Source organism: Amphiprion ocellaris, chromosome 14, assembly GCF_022539595.1.
Source record: "Amphiprion ocellaris isolate individual 3 ecotype Okinawa chromosome 14, ASM2253959v1, whole genome shotgun sequence".
NCBI lineage: Eukaryota > Metazoa > Chordata > Actinopteri > Pomacentridae > Amphiprion > Amphiprion ocellaris.
The window spans coordinates 17610104-17627411 of NC_072779.1; the positions used below are offsets into that span (position 1 = coordinate 17610104).

The 17308-nt window shown below is 40.2% G+C and overlaps 1 protein-coding gene across 3 annotated transcripts in view; it reads right to left on the bottom strand.

Annotated features, from left to right (window-relative positions):
- LOC111571748 (roundabout homolog 2-like) overlaps positions 1-17308 on the bottom strand; it is an 85984-nt gene that overhangs the window by 30818 nt on the left and 37858 nt on the right. For 2 of the 3 annotated variants that reach the window (XM_023275053.3, XM_023275052.3), the window contains exons 3-8: positions 8059-8216; positions 7775-7895; positions 7481-7619; positions 2305-2441; positions 935-946; positions 287-411 (exon numbers count right to left, since the gene is read on the bottom strand). In XM_023275053.3, coding sequence (XP_023130821.1) covers positions 287-411; positions 935-946; positions 2305-2441; positions 7481-7619; positions 7775-7895; positions 8059-8216 — 692 coding nt within the window. The remainder of the gene's footprint in view (positions 1-286; positions 412-934; positions 947-2304; positions 2442-7480; positions 7620-7774; positions 7896-8058; positions 8217-17308) is intronic. The other variant, XM_023275054.3, reaches the window with a different exon arrangement.

Genomic DNA, 17308 nt, shown 5'->3' on the forward strand with positions numbered 1-17308 from the left:
ATGCAGCACATGACATTGTCTCTTACTAAGTGAATTGGCCAGTCAGACCGGTGTAGATTAATGATAAATGACCACTTCACTATATGTATGTTGAACAGAACCGCATTCAGATGTTCCCGGTTTGATCCTTTTAGTCAGATCCTTCGGCCATTTTTTATATTTTAGATACATTACTCTTTGCAGAATTTATGTCTGTATAGCAAGCTGGACTTAAAAGGGGAAATAATGCATGTATCCCTACAGACACACATGAATCAGTGCATTTTGTTAAAATCAATATCCTCACCTGGCTGCCCTCTCGTTGCCAGAAGACAGTGGGCTGAGGTTTGCCTCTGGTCTCGCAGGGAAAGGTAGCTGTTCGTCCTTGAGCCACAATCTGGTCACGGGGTCGCACCACAAACTGAGGTGCCTCTGATTTTAAAGGCAAAAATAAACCATAACACAATAGCAATACATTTGCACAGAATTGTAAGTGTGTTTTACAGACAAGTAGAAAAATGCTTGGACTGAATGTCTAGTTGCAAGCTAAAGGGGTTCATGCACTGGGTCCTTGCTATCCAATGAGGAACTATTTCTCTTCTATGCCAGTCACACAAGCCATTCATCCAGCTGCCAGAACATCAGAATGAATGATAATGACTAATTTAAAGTGCCTCAATGTCCAAGTTTTTGAGCTAAGGCACATCAACCATATCTGGACCACCATTTTGAAAGAAGTGAAGTGGTAAACCCACAGTTTCTAGAAAAGACTGCCAGGGGAAGTCAGGGGTTGATAGCAACAACGTGGATATGCATGTCCAATATTAGTTTGATGGTTGTGTTTGTGGAATGCCACAACAGTACATGCATACTGTACATGTGTGTGACCAAAAAAACACAAAAAAAAACCCAGAAAGAGAGCAACGCATGCACAATGGGTTCAGCTCCTACTTACCAACGGGACGAGCTGGTGACACAACAATGGTGTGGGTGAGATTAACACACAACACAGAGAGAAGGACAGCAGAGGAGTAGAACAGAGGGACAGAAAAAAGAAAGGAATGAAAATCAGAAATGAATGAGATGGAGTTGGGTTTCCATCCATGAAGTTCAGGGACAAGGAGGGTAATGCTCAGTCACCAAAGCAGGCGATGGCATGGGCCTCAAGGAAATGGCACCTTGGCAACATTAGGGGGATGGGGAACCGATGCCAAGAACCATTGAACAGATTTATCTCTAACACTTCACTTATGTCATAAAATAACACATTCACACAGTTAATAGATCTGTTTGTGTCAAGTATGTGAAACAGACTTTTGGCAAGGGCACGCTTAGAACACATTTAATTAAACTGATTAAAGTGAAAATTATAACTATTATTACTTTAAGTGTTACTTGAGCTGCCCCTCTCTTCACTCAATATCAGCCAAATTACAAAAGTAATCAGTGAAAATATTTCATATATAACAACAGTAACCTCTGAAGTGACTTTTGATCAAGGTCTGCTTTTTACTTCATCAGTTTATCATCATTTCCTTTGATAAATTACCATGCATTTTTGAAAAATTATCAAGTGTTTACTGTCTTACAGCAAATGTTGCATTGGTCATTTGAGTTAAGTGCGATACAATTCTTATAATATTTTACTCAAAATATGCCTTAACATTAACTTTAGGAATGGTAATATCATCTTATCAAGGTATAAATGTGCATGAATTTATATGAATAAAAGGTACAAGAATATAAATCTTTTTAAAAAATGTAATAAATATGGAATGAAATGTTAATGTTTCCAAGATCTGTGATGTACAGTATGTATGATGTATGGTTTAGTTTCAAATGTTGAAAATTACTGGCTCCAAGTCAGCTTTTATTCATTTTAAGTTGTGTGATGTGTTTTCGATGTTTTCATAATTAAAAGGACAATGTAAAGAAAGCAAAGGAAATCTGACATGCAACAGCAATGTATATGTTTTTTTATCACATATCAGCCTTTACTACAACTGATATGGTGTAAATATAGAGTGAGTGCTCTGGATGGAGAACGAGCCCCCCCAGGAGAGGTTATAAAAGTTTACTTAAAGCTGGTTAGATTGTTCATATCTGGAGCCTAGCTGGAGATCTGGAGCAATCAACTACATCAGCCCTGCTATATGAAAGAAAAGCTGAGGCCAGGCCCAGCCTTTCAGCAGGGGGGCAATAATGCTCATAAAGTGGGCAATAAAGGACTGATTGTCCTGCGGTCTGCTTTGGGAGATACAAAAAAAAAATATTAAAGATGGGTTATGAGCTTTGCCACGAGTGAGTCCACAAGCAGTTACCCACCTCTGATGGTCAGGTAGGCTGAGGCCTCGGCTTTACCCACACGGTTCTCTGCTAGGCAGGTGAAGGTTCCCTGATCACTCATGGATGCTTTCTTTATCCTCAGGAGGAAGTCCTCTTTTTCATATCTGATGTCATACCTGGGAATTGAAAGGAACAGCGGCATCAAGTCAAGTAACATCTCCAACTGATTAAATGAAACTGGATGACAGTTATATGCAAATTAAGGCTCATTTTAACAAAGTAAATAAAAACAGCAAACACTTAAGTTGTATCAAGGTTGCACAAATTTGTGTGTGGTTTCAGATGGAAGCTTTATGAAGGTAGTGTCACTTTTGACAGAATAAAGCCAGACTTTTGTAAAGCAAATGCTACAGTGGCAGAAGAAGAGGAGCAATTATACTGAGATGAAGGCATGGCAAAATGAAAGGTGCTTTCAGCTGGAACCCTGGCTGTTCCACTATTTCAATATTTATAAAGACGAGCCACCCACTGTGGTGCGGGCTGCGCAGTATACTAAGCTATATGTGCGTGTGTGTGAGTGTATGCATGGGGGAGACAGCAAGGAAAGAGAAAGAGGGAGAGATAGACAAACAGTCTGAGAGTAAGGGAGTGGCACAGTCTGCCAAACTGAATTTGATGAATGAGCCGAGCAGTAAGAAATGACTAATTCATAGAGATGTTCCATGCATCAGTGTGTCTCCACCAGTGCAGCATACCGTAAGGCAACAGTGGTGCAGTTAGAGGGAGAGAAACATCTCAGCTACCAGAGTTTAGATAAGCGCCTCAGAGGGGCAACAAACAGAATGAGCAGAGGAGCAAGGAGTCGGGCTCTCCCTCTCTGGGGTCCCTTTGGCGTGAGAGATCCTGTGAAATTGTCTAGCCAGCCATACTGATTCAAAGATGGGAGACAAGTCAGGCAGAGAAATGGCACAAGGGGTGAGAAAAAGTCACTTTTGAAATAGATGTTCCAAAGGGTGTGGGCAGAATATCGATGGGGGTTGTGGGCTCTGTCCGGAGTGTGGTGAGGACTCCATTCACAGCACATCCCTGACCCAGATACAGACTTCCCAGGAGGCTGACGGGTTTAGGAAAAGAATGAAAGAAGTGGAAGGAGGGAAGTGAGGCGAGACAGGCCTGAAAGTAGGACATGTTTCTGGAGTCAAGGGGTTCGGAGGTAGAGGGCACCACATAGGCAGGCAGACAGATTGGCAAATTGGGAGACAGGCAGTTAATAAAATCTATCCTCGCAATATATTATAGCACAGTGGCACACCTGAGAAGGCACCACTTGTTATAGCAATAATGGCTTGTAACAGGTGTTACATTTGTGAAGCAAATAGTTTCTTCCATCTTTTAGTATTCCTTCTTACATTATAAAAATCTAATCTAAGAGAGAGGACTCACTAGGTTTTACAGTTGACAGGCTTAATATTTACACCTAATGATTTAATTAATTGATAGGTTTGTCATACTTGATAGCAATTCCAAAAGCAAATGAAAACATTTCCAAGAACATGATCTATAATTAGCATTTGGTTCTACAATTAGCTTTACAAAATACCTGCCATATGTGATTAAATCAAGAGCGGTTCAGAACTACAAATAAATCAGTCAACTGAGTTTCTCACTGTTAGACTGGGTTTAGGAAGGGCTTGACCTCAGTGAGATGACATGATTTGGCATTACAAAAATGAAATTGAATTGAAAATTGAATTAAAATGAACTGATAATGTGTTTATCTGTGGACAAGGCTAAATCCTCAGAAAGAGTACTAGTGCATTTTTCATACATACAATAAATTATCCAGTTGTGTTGAAAACAATGGAAGTTGAAATTATAGAAATTACACACTGTCCAGATTGTGAACATCCAGTGGGAGAACTCCTTAAACTCTAGTAATGAAATTTAAATGATGGCCAGATTGCAAAAATGAAACACACTCTATGTAAAGTATAAATCATTGGGCATTAACTATTAAGACTCTAAATCAGGAGTGCCCAACCAGTCGATAGTGATCTACTGGTCGACCGTGGGCTGATCCAAGTCGACCACAGGGGCTGTAGGAAATTATTTTTTTTAAATAAAGGTTGTTTTTTTTTATGTGCGACTGTATGTTTTGTTGCGCACCCTATCAGTCTCTTAAACACTTCCACATAAAAAAAGTATTTTAAAAAAGGAGAAAAAGAAAAAAAGTAGGTCACGTTTAACCTATGGTAGCGCGTGACATGCATGACAGGTAGTTGACAGCTGTCAACAGTAGCTAGCAGCTAGCAGCTAGCCATCAGAGCGGTCACGTACTCCTAAACGTGAACGTGGCCGAAGGGAAACGAGCCAAGACATAACATTTTCACCCTGAATAGGAGAATGATTATTTATTTGCTTACTCTCATTCAAAGCCTATTTGTTTGATATGCAATGCAACGGTGGCGTTGGCAAAGAAAGGCAATGTGGAGCGGCATTTTAAAACAGTACACGGGAGCTACGAGAGGGATTTCCCGACAAAAACGCCTTTATGCGCCACAAAAGTGCGAGATTTGAAAGCGCAGCTCGCAGCATGACAGTCAGTGTTCACCAAACCGAAGACCCAGAGTGATATAAGGCCGCAAGTATTGCTTCCTAACGCGTCAGTCACGTCCTTGCTAAACACAAGAAGTCATTCTGTGACGGCGATATTGTGAAGGAAGCCTTTCTCGAGGCAGCAGATAGTTTGTTTGACGACTTTAAAAATAAAACTGAGATCGTGAAGGCCATTAAAGAAGTGCAACTCTCCCGCAATACTACTACAAGCTGATGTGAGGGAATGGCTGTGGATGTGGAGGAGCAACTGAAGAAAGATATTGACGCTTGCGAGGGTTTTTCCCTCCAACTTGACGAGTCGACTGATGTGGTGGATGTGAGTGTGATATGAGTGCCAAGGAAGAGCTACTCACCATTTTGCCATTAAAAGGACACACCAGAGGTGAGGATATTTTTTAGTGAGTTCCTGAGCTTTGTTAGCGAGACAAAACTGCCGCTCTTCAAGTTGATCTCCATCACACCTGATGGGGCGCCTGCTATGATTGGCCGCACCAGTGGGTTTATTGCACTGTGCAAAGAACGTGAGTCTTTCCCGGATATCCTGAATTATCATTGTATAATTCACCAGCAAGCGTTGTGTGGAAAGATTTTAAATATGAAAGAAGTGATGGATATTGCAATGAAGACTGTGTGTTAAGTTCGAGCCAGGAGTCTGCAAAGAAGGCTTTTCCATGCTCACTTGGAGGAGAATGATGCTGAGCACACAGACCTGCTGCTTCACACGGACGTCAGGTGGTTAAGCAGAGGTAAATTTTTGGCCAGATTTATGGAGCTGTTGCCTGAAATCAAGGACTTCCTGAAGCTTTCAAAACATGTGGATTGCCATAGAAAGCTAGAGGACCACCAGTGGCTTTTAGATTTATCTTTCCTCACTGATCTGACTGACGAGCTCAATGAATTGAATTTAGAGCTGCAGGCTAAGAATAAAGATGTAGTCAACACGATGAGTTCAGTGAACACGTTTAAAAGCAAGCTACAGCTGATGTCCAGCAGGCTGCAGCGTGGTAACCTGCACAACTTTCCTCACATGCAAGCAGAACTAGAACGTCAAGGTAAAGGTGTGACACAGCTTGACAGTGCACGTTATGAAGAGCATGTTCAGAGCATCTCCTCAGAGTTTGAGAGACATTTTACTGACTTTGCATCCATCAAACCTGTAGCCAGCTATATGTGTTATCCATTTGGTGCAAGTATTGATGTTGGTGACATTGCCGCCAAAGTCAAATCACTTTTTGACTTGGAAAGCTCCGCTCTTGAGGATGAGATTCTGACATTGCAAAATGACATTGAGATCAAAGCCAGATCAACATCCGCTCAACCTGGAGAGCATGTAGTGTTCTGGAAACTACTGGTGGAGGAGAAATATCCCAATCTCAGAAGATGTGCCTTGAACCTGACAGCTCTTTTTGGATCAACTTATTTGTGTGAGTCTGCTTTCTCGCACATGAAAATCATCAAGTCCAAGCACAGATCAGCAGTGACAGATGACCACCTTGCAGCCTGCCTACGCCTTGCAACCAGTTCCTACACTCCTGACTACGAGAAGCTAGCCTCCTCCTCCCAGTGCCAGGTCTCCCACTAAGGTAGGAAGGGATTTCCTTTTTTCAAACTCAGATCTCCCTGTTTTGTATCTCGCTTATTTTTCTGTTTAGTTCATAGTAAGGTCAGTTATGGCTATTGCTCACCATGCAGATTGGCATGCGTGTGTGAGAAAGAGGAGCAGAGAGAGTGGGTTTGTGCTACAGCCCACTATGCAAACTCCCAACTGTCTGAGAGGAATTTGTGTCTGTGTGTGTTTGAGAGAGGTAGGGCTTGTGATGTGATGTCGAGTGGTTTTGTGACAACAAGAAAAAATGTTGTTCGGTTCTTTACTGCAGGCTGGAAACGATGTGTGTGGGTTTGCGATGTTGACACTGGACTGGTAGATCTCGGGAGGTTGGCTACTTGAAAAGTAGATTTTGGGTCAAAAAAGGTTGGGCACCCATGCTCTAAATCCTGCACGGCAGTCTGGCAGAAATGCTCTTTGAGAATATAAGCAAGGTCTGAGATATGTGTGTGTACTGTACATGTGTGGAGCAAACCGCAGGGACACCTCATAGCATGATGCAATCCAATGCAAGTGCACTGTAAACCAGCTTCAGAAATGACCATGAAATTAAATCAACATCCTTCCAGTTTACTGGACATTATAAACTTCAAACAATTACTACTTCTCAAAGGGCTAATGAATTGGAAAGCTTTTTATTGTATGATAATGCTATGTGTCTGTCTGTTTCAGAACCTTTAGTGCCTTATGTGCTACACATGAAAAACAGTCGTACTTGAAAGTCGAAAGCAAGCAAGGTCGCACTTTCATCTGTTTTTCAGCAAAGTAGTTCAAACAGCAAATAATGAGATTCTCTACAGCTAATAAATGATTTTTGCCACACTGATTAGAGTCTTCCATGAGTAATATGTTAAATCTTTCTTTTTCTAATGGGACTCATTAGCTCTGCTTAAGCATTAATCCATTATCGTTTTACTGTTTTCATACATGCACACACAAACAGAATTGTGCACACGGGCATGTGCACTACACACATCCACTCACAGTCCTCACCTGCCCCGGGGAATATCCACGTCCTCCTTTTTCCATCGCAGTGTAGGCGGAGGGTCACCATGGACCTGACACCTGAACTCAACACTCTCATCTACCAAGACCACCTGGTTCACAGGTCGCTGCACAAACGCTGGTCTCTCTGGATTTGGGTAGTACACATAATATAAGATTCTAAGTATACTGTTGACAGAGTGGTTAAACATATAGGTGCTACTGTGCAGTAAATGTCTGACTAAAGAGTCATGCTCTTATACATTTTTTGACCAATTAAGGAGGGTCTGACAGACTTCCTACCAAACACTGAGAGCTGAGCCTTTTCACTTTCTCTCTCTCCAACCATGTTGGCGGCCACACACACATAAATCCCTGCATCACTCTTCTTGGTATTAGAGATAGTCAGCTTTCCCCCACGAACCTGAGGAAGAAAAAGTGCTTGTAATTAGAATCAGCCAGTTCAATACAAAGTCCATTACCTTGTGACAGTTCCAGGTAAATGTGAGCAGTTGAGTGTGTGATTCAGAGTGGGCCTAAGTGTCATGTAAAAAGCAGAGGCGTGCCCCCCTGAGGGATTAACCCACCGTGATCCTGTCATCCTTGAGGTCAAGGTGGGTTTTATCTTTCCTCCAAAGGGTGTTGGGTTCAGGATGCCCACGTGGAGGCTGACACTCAAAACTGGCAGTCTCACCGACCGCCACCACCACATCCTGCGGGTTCTGCCTGAAGTCATCCCGTAACACTAGGAGACAAAAAAACAGGAAAGCAGGGGTTGTGATTCAAGTGATTATTTTGAATTTTCATCTTGCTGTTCCATTATGTGAAGCAGGAGGTTTTCTGAGACTGAGCTCTCAGAGGCTGATTGAACTCTACCACCTTTTTCTAATTGAAGCGCACAAGAATAATTCTATCAGGTAGACGGCCTCCCAGGACCCTCAGCAATCTATCTGTCTTCAATAATACAGTTGTCCCCTGAGGGCATAGGTGCAGTCTCTTTGATCTCAGCAGATAAATCTAACAGCGTGTAAATCCAGGTAGGATTAACAGCACAATATGCGTAGGAAATGCACCTCAAAGGAAAGCAAGGAAGTAAAAGCAAAGTAAAACTATGGAAGCAATACAAACAGGGAGGCCTAGACAATAAGTGAAAGATCAGGCATTAAAAATTCAAACTACACCAAATCTATAAAGCCCAACCGGCAGCTTCCTGGAGGCTACATTCCCACAATGTGAAAGTACTGACCATTATATTCCAAAACACTTTGCGATATTTGATATCTGACACAACACCAGTGCCCAAGCAGGTGGAGAATTTGACCTGAAGCTTATGTGAGCAGGAAAACATTTGGTACAGGGTCATCCTTTGAGGACTATGGATTTTATTCAGTGTCCATCCATCCATCCATCCATTATCTATACACCGCTTAATCCTCACTAGGGTCGCGGGGGGTGCTGGAGCCTATCCCAGCTGACTCGGGCGAAGGCAGGGGACACCCTGGACAGGTCGCCAGTCTGTCGCAGGGCCACATACAAAGACAAACAAGCACTCTCACATTCACACCTACGGGCAATTTAGAATAATCAATTAACCTCAGCATATTTTTGGACTGTGGGAGGAAGCCGGAGTACCCGGAGAAAACCCACGCATGCACAGGGAGAACATGCAAACTCCATGCAGAAAGATCCCGGGAAAGCCGGGACGCGAACCAGGGACCTTCTTGCTGCAAGGCGAAAGTGCTAACCACTATGCCACTGTGCAGCCCATTTTATTCAGTGTCTTTAAATGTAATTTCTTAAGAACAAATAAAATATGCAAATATTGGCCTACTTCTGCAACTGAATATATTTTTAAACATTTTAATTTAACAGAAAAGAGAAACTGTAGAGGCACATCTTGAGTATCTACACAGGTTTCATAGCAAGAATATAAACTGCACCCACTTCCTGTCTCATGAATGATAAAATAAAATGGATACTTTGGTTAAGGATAATACTGTGTGTTCGTGTGAGGTGTAAACGTGACGAGCCTTGCATGTAATCTCTGCTACGGTAAAGTTAAGCAGAGTGTGATGAGTGGAAACATTTATTACACAACAAAATATCTGGACTAAAGTCCAAGCCATCACTGTCATGTCCATTCTACCATATCAAAGGCTGCACTCTGAGCTATTTAAACAACTGCAAATACAAGACTGATGATGGTCAATGAGGTATTCACACATACAGTTTCAGACTTATTTTACTCATACCAGTTTGGCGATAACAGACTTTTTGCTTTTTATTTTCTGAAACCTTTGATGGCAATGACAGTTTAAAGAAGGGGTTGCAAAGAGGAGGTCAGACCTTGGTTTAGTGAAAAGAGGTTATACCAGTGCATGTGCAAATTAAAATAGAAAGGACAAGTGATGAATGATATTGACTATCAAACAGTGCTTCATTGCACTTTATGAAATGACAAAGGAACAGGTGCAGTGTGTCATTTAGGACCAAGGGTAAAAACTTTTCAAAATACCTCAGCAAATTTCACAGAGATGTTGCTGTTATATGGTTATAGTGTATTAAAAATGCCCCATAGCTTCCCTGTAGCTAAAAGCAGACCCACTATCATATAATACCAAAAAAGAGGCCAAAATTATGACAACTCCCTGAAATACGGCGGGTGAAATATGCCACAATTGTTTTTTTAATCTTTCATCAGCACGCTTTTGGTTCATTAGAATTCCATTTCTTCCATTCTCCTGCTGTTGTCAACACTTTAATTCATCCATGGCAGGGATATCTGTGCTTGATTTTGTGTGTTCAAAGGAACAAGAGCATCAAGAGTTGTCAAGCTTTTGCCTGTTAAAGTCACATTCATGCATTCTGAAAAGATGTATGAGGTAGCTGCTGCTAAGGTATAAGGTTAAAGCTTCAAAACTTCCTAATTCTGTCACAACTGTTATACCAAATATCAGTTCAAAAGCAACTGCTTTAAGTAGCTGCAGGAATGACTGTAGTATAAGCCATCAGTGGAATTATGGTTAAAAATAGAGATCATGATTTGGATCCAGCAATGAGTTGTGGCCTCTTTGCATTAATAGCTTATGACATGTTGTTTTTGTGAAAAGTCTTTGCTGTAGGCCCATTTAAAATATTAAAGTGCTGTGTATGACAACAATTATGACTGTTAAAATGAAATTAAAAAATTAAGTTAAAGTTTTTTTTATTATTTTTCCACATTTGTGTCAAAGAACAATCTGCTTGTGAAGAATTATTAACTGTTAAGTGTCGTTTCTGATTTTTTTTAACGTGATGAATTCATGAAAAACCAGTGAGCTTAATTACATCTCAGGCTAAATGATAGTTTGTAAAACTCAGGGAAGCATAAACTGAAATAAAGCAGCTCGGTGTTGAGTTTGCTTTTCATCCTCATTACCGCCATAAGCTCTTCTGCTGATATACTGTGGCATGAATTCCAAGTCCCAGAAGACACCTCTAGAGAAAACGAAATCAGGAAGGAGCCAGCGGCCCTTTGGCCCAGCTGTCAATCACATCCAGTAGCTGGAGTAAATGAGTCTCAGTTGCAGACACTACTTTGGCACGGACATATGCCTGGCTGGCTGTCACGTTGTACTATACGCTTAGTGACCCATTCATGAAGGCGACGCTGCACTCATCCAGTCGCACAACTGAATTCCTGCTCCGATGTTGTCACATTCAAGACGCATCTGTAACAGTAACGCTAGTCTCAAGAGACTGTGAAGCTCAGACACACAATGGAAAAATAGGAAAACTACATAATTGAAGGCATGAAATGAAAACACAATTACAGAGAAGAAAGGGAAAGAAAAGGTATTTTGTCTTCTGATAAAAGTCAAGCTTTTCCCCCTGTCAACATGTCCATATGATGATTTATTTGTGTGCTAAAAAAACATATGAATAAAATTAGCAATCAACGCCATGGTTGAGCATTTATGCCTCATAACTACAGCTAATAGCAGAGTTTCACAGTTTTACTGAGTAATCGGTCAGCTGGTGTGCTCAGGCTGCAGTGAGAGGTGGATGGAGACTTCACAGATCTGCACATTCTAAAGGATGAAATGATGTAGATGCATCTAAGCCATTTTGATGCATGAAGGGATTATTTTCAGGGGAATTTTTTTTTTTTTTTAAATATACAACTTTGATACACAGACTTTTTAGGGGATTAATAAATGACTGGAGAAGGACTGTAAATGGTGCTGACAATTAAACAGAACAGTGGAGTGTATTACTGTGACACTAGTCTCAATAAAAGAAACAAATTATAATATGATGTCTGCTCCAGGTACAAATTAGATCTAAGCCATTTTCTGTTTTATCTAAATCCCCGTCTCTAAATTTTTCCCTCCTCTTATATATTTTATTTATTGTCTAAATTTCTGGGGTGTTTCCAATTCTCACACCACCCCGAAAATTATTAAAATGCAGGGTTTTCATTTTTATCTGTTTATTTCTTTGGTGAATGATTGATGGTGTACAAGATGAATCTTGTCTAAATAAATTGAAAACGAACAACTTATTACACACAATTTCTTGGTAATAGGCAACTGCAAATTTGAAAATCTTAGGAGGTGGGGTCAAATGCACAAACACTGTCACCACTGTGGCTGTGATTTATTTAATCCTGACAATATGCATTAGCCCACTGCAATGGCTGTTATCCTACACCCCCAACACCAAGAGGCCTATGCAGGTTTTCTGTAGGTGGTGCACACGACGGCATGTGAGACACAGAGTGGAGGTCGTGTTGTTCTAATTTGTTGGTCTCAAATGTGGAACCCCTGTGGAGGCAGCATCCATGTGTAGTCTGTTGTCAGGTAGTAATTATTTCAGATGGCACGGCCGCCAAAACCGCCTAATGCTGTCTGATTGAGTACTGCTCAATTATTCAAACAAGGCATTCAGGGGACTCACTCATTTGCCAGTTACATTTATCAAATCAGAAGGAGAATGATTTGTAAATGGGCTTCATTTCATGGCACAATGGGTGGTAAAAATATGTGACAAGGTGGAGGTATCTGAATACAAATAACTATACAGGGACTCATTATATGATTAACAGGAGAAGGGGGGCTGTATGCTTGTTGTAAATCTTTAGATATTCCATCTAACCATTCAGCTTTCTTGACACTCTCCACAGGAGTGAATTGCATTTCACTGCTTTACCCACCACATCAAATTCACGAAGATCCCACTTGAGATCTCGATCGGTGTTGCTCAGCTTGCAAGCTCCCCAGATGACTCAAAAGTTAAAAAAAAAAAAAAAAAAAAAAGCAAAAAAAATCTCCATTTGGTCACAAATGCATAAATTTAAAGCAGCCTGTTTATTTCTATGCAGTAGGTGATGTTTCAAATCAAGCCCTAACTCTACACAGATAAATGCATTAGCAGAACAATGCATTATCTGGTACATTTAATGTCTCATATATCCATTAAGCTTGCGTGCATTTACTGCTGAGTCTAGCTTCAAGCATGCAAGTTACATTAAAAAAATGAAGTGCTTGTGCATTGTGATTCTTTTGCATTTTAGTCACATCTACGTCTGAAAAAGGACAGAATTTCTGTTAGCTTCAGTTGTATTCCAAAGAACGAACAGTATGATAAATGTCACCGTGCTAGGAAGTTAACATCAGCCATTAACACCATGTTCAAGACTAGAATCAGCATTCTATATATAGCTGAGGCTGGTAATGTTCACTTGAGACTGAGAGAAAGGACAGCGCTAGACAGTTTAACTGTCTGGTAATCACAGGTGACAAAGGTCTGTTCTGTCACCCACGATAGCTGTGTTTTTAGGTTGTCAAGGGTGGCAATGTTAGTCCATTAGCTTTCTGATTCAGATTGAATATCTCTACACTCACTGAAGATGCAGTTTTGCACAGACATTCATGGTCTCCAGAGAGGGAAATCGACAGACTTTGGTGATCCCCTCACTCTTCCTTGTTTGCTACCATGAGGTGGATTCTTGTTTTACTTTGTTTTTTTTTAAAATATAAATTCTTGACAGCTATTGGATAGGTTGTCATTAAATTTGGTATATATGCTGCTGAGAGGATGAGCCCTACTGACTCTGAATCCTCCCCTAATTTGCCCTGGTTTTGTTTATAAATATGTCAACATGTAAAACAGATTGGTGCAAAATTTGGTCCAGGCACACAGTGTCGCCCCTAGGGATCAATTTGGTCATCCCCTGACTTTTCCTCTGGTGGCACCATGAGGCTGACATTTTTGGTTGAGTAAGAAAGTAACAACAGTTGGATGAACTCCCTGACATTTGGTACAAACATCCTCAGGATGAATAACAACCCTGGCTCCTCTGATTTCTTCTCTAACACCATATTCAGGTTAAAATATTATTGTCGAACACTTTAAGAACTTAAAAAACTAGTGATGTTTCCATTACATTCACCTGCACCACATAAATATAAGCTCACAAGTATGTACACTATCATTCAAAAGTTTGGGGTCACTTAGAAATGTCCTTATTTTTGAAAGAAAAGCATTTTTTTCCAATGAAGATAACATTAAATTAATCAGAAATACAGTCTAGACATTGTTAATATGGTAAATGGGTATTTTGGCTGTAAACAGTTAATTTTTTAATGGAATATCTCCATAGGGGTACAGAGGCCCATTTCCAGCAACCTTCACTCCTGTGTTCTAATGGTACATTGTGTTAGCTAATAGTGTTGAAAGGCTAATTGATGTTTAGAAAACCCTTGTGCAATTATGTTAGCACATGAACAAAAGTGTGAGTTTTCATGGAAAACATGAAATTTCCTGGGTGACCCCAAACTTTTAAACAGTAGTGTAAGTGGTGACAAACAATATGGACTATGCACTGGTATTGTATCGATGTATTAATACTGTAAGCTTAAACCATATAATGCCAAGTCACTACAATATGACTAAGTAAGCTTAGACAATCTCCTAAGTGATATGTAATTCAACCAAAATTAGATAAATAATTACATATTTTTGCAGTATCTAAGGAATTCCATTCATTTCAAAGAACTTGGAAAAACAAAAACCTGCTAACTGATATAAAGAGTTGCATCTTCTAATCAATTCTGACCTACTAATTCTACAATTAAGTCAGTTCAGAGCATTGGTTAATCAAAAATGACATTTGTTCACTTCATTATCCAAAGTGGTAAATAAACAAGGTGTGACAAACAGATGGAGATGGGTAACGAAATTACAACAAAATTATCTCAGCCAGCAGCCTGTTGATTTTCTCACAATCTGCTTGTTTTCTTGCGTATACTTGAGTGTGCCTTATAACTGCATGTTTGTGCAACTCGCTAGTGGTCCAGTGAATGAATAAAGAACTTACAAACTCACCAAAAAGAAAACTGTTGTGATAGCAGAGCAACACCACAGAGACAAAGGGGAAATTGTATATGAGCAGAGAGGAAGGATGAAGATGCTAACACCTTGTGAGCTGTTGTGTGTAACAGATGGCTGTGTCTCCATTTGGGAATCACAGATGCAATGAAGAAGTGAGGCGCTGCATGTTAATAAAGCTTGCCACATACAGGCAACATGCAGATTCAAGTTGTACTTCTTTTATATAAATTGTTAAAATAGCAACTCTCTTTCTGTGACTGCATTGTGTTTGAGCATAATGTCAAAAACTGGGATGTGAAGATAACCAAAACAATATCATATAGGTTTATACAGTCAGAGATGCAGTGTCAGAAAACGCATTACAGTTAAGTGATTTCTTATGACAGTGGTCTGCTAAATTGTGCTTTCGACTTTGCTGAAAATTCTTTTTGAACAAGATAGCCTGTAGGGGTGTGTCACTTTCTCAACAGCACTCAAGGATGTCCCATATCTGTCGCATGCATAAAATGCACACTGACACATATGCACGCACACACACTCATAAACAAACAGAAAAACAGCTGCCCTGTTCCTATATCACAAACTTTGCTGATGACCACAACACATCATCACTGCTCAAGAGACTGTAACAGAAACCAAGACAGATATGCCGACAAAAAATAAAAAACTCTGGAGTGGAGAGGGCTATTTGCATTGGGGAATCTTGTTCTTTTTTTGAATAAATAAACAACTTAACATGTCTGTGCCCTAAAAAAGTCATCAGCAATCAGTCAGGACTACGATCAGCAGGGAGATGAGGAGCATTTACACAATGTCCCCTGAGGCTAAAAACCCAGCACAGACGTGCATTACCTATTATAATTCTGCCTTTCCAACAGCAGGACACAACACGAGCAAATCAAGGCCCGCTTTTATATAAATAATATGGTACCTTGCATATAGAAAGCGAATCATTTCATTCGTTGCCTTTTATCTCCAACAGGACAATATCTATGGCATAAAATATGGAAAATTATGACAGTCTGCACTGGTTTAGAATGAGTGAATACTCTGAAAACTCACAGTAATATTGAAAGAAACAACTTATTGATTGTATATGCATAATTTCCAACTCAAATTTGTATTCTTGCTGGCCACTGCTTGAGTGTGTGCATTGGTAAAACATGGCCTTATTTTATTCATATCTATTTAACACTGATTGCTACAGCATTAAGACCAATTATGACCCAAATTCATTTCCATTTTTGAAACTAGACATAAATCTCATGAGCAGTAACATTAAGAGTTCCATGGTCAGCAGTCTCCAAAAGTATATTCAGGCAGCTTGTAAACCTAGCACCGCTTCGTTTTGCTTTTGTGGCATCATTAGCGTCATGTCTAATTAGTGTCAATATGAAGGTTGGAAATAGATGAACGTTGAAATGTGAGCACGCCTGTGGCAACACAAAATTTAGCAGAGTTTTAGTTGCATTTTTTTTTAACTGTAGTAAGCACTGACAGAAATTTATAGTGAATGCTGTTTTCCAGACCAATTTTAAAGTCCTTTGTTTTTTCTTTATACCAAAATTTCTATCATTTTACCCACATATTTAATCATATCCTCCCTTTCTAAGGGGTGTTTGAATGTGAATCTATATTTAACTGTATACACATATTCATTCTTTGGCCTTTGAGTCAGGAGCCAGCCAACTCTCACGAAGGGTTAACAATAAACGCACCACCATTGTCATGTTTAATTAGCCTCCATTCTCTTGTCATGCAATGTAAATTGAAGTTGTGGATAGTATAGGAGGGTTCTCCCCTCCTCCCTTTCCTCACATCTCCACTCCCTCATCTCTCACTTGCCTTGCCTCTAGTTACTGTAACAGCATTCCCTCAGACCACATTGCCACATCTATAATTAATTACTCCTGTCTCCATGCATTTCTTCACAAGAACACATTCCACTATCTCTCAGACTAACCTATGTAAATCTGCTTCTCTCTGCTCCCCAGACTATTCGTCTCAATCTTATCTATATACACCTATAATTCCAGATTCACTATTGTGTGCACAGCATTATGCAAACATTTGTACATGGCCTTTAGTTCATGATTTTGCATATATGGATGCTTAATTTCTGCTCATTAATTGCAATGTTCTGTCTTTTTGAGTATTCTCAAATCTGGTGCTGGGAGGCACATGTGCTCCTTGTTCATAAACCTTGATACTGCTTTGGCAGCTGCTAGAGGAATATGAAGAATAAGGAGAAACACAAATGGGGGGAAAAAAAGCCTCAAAAAGGTTGATCACATTATTTTTTTCTCAAAGACCAGGATATCATAGACCCTTACAGCAATATTGTGGAGATGTACAACATGAGCCGGAAAATGAGTCAGGGATCAGAATATAGCATTTTATCCGCCTTGTTTCACTAAAGCAGCGATCACCAAGGGAAAGAGGGCTTTCTTGCAGGCCCTCGTC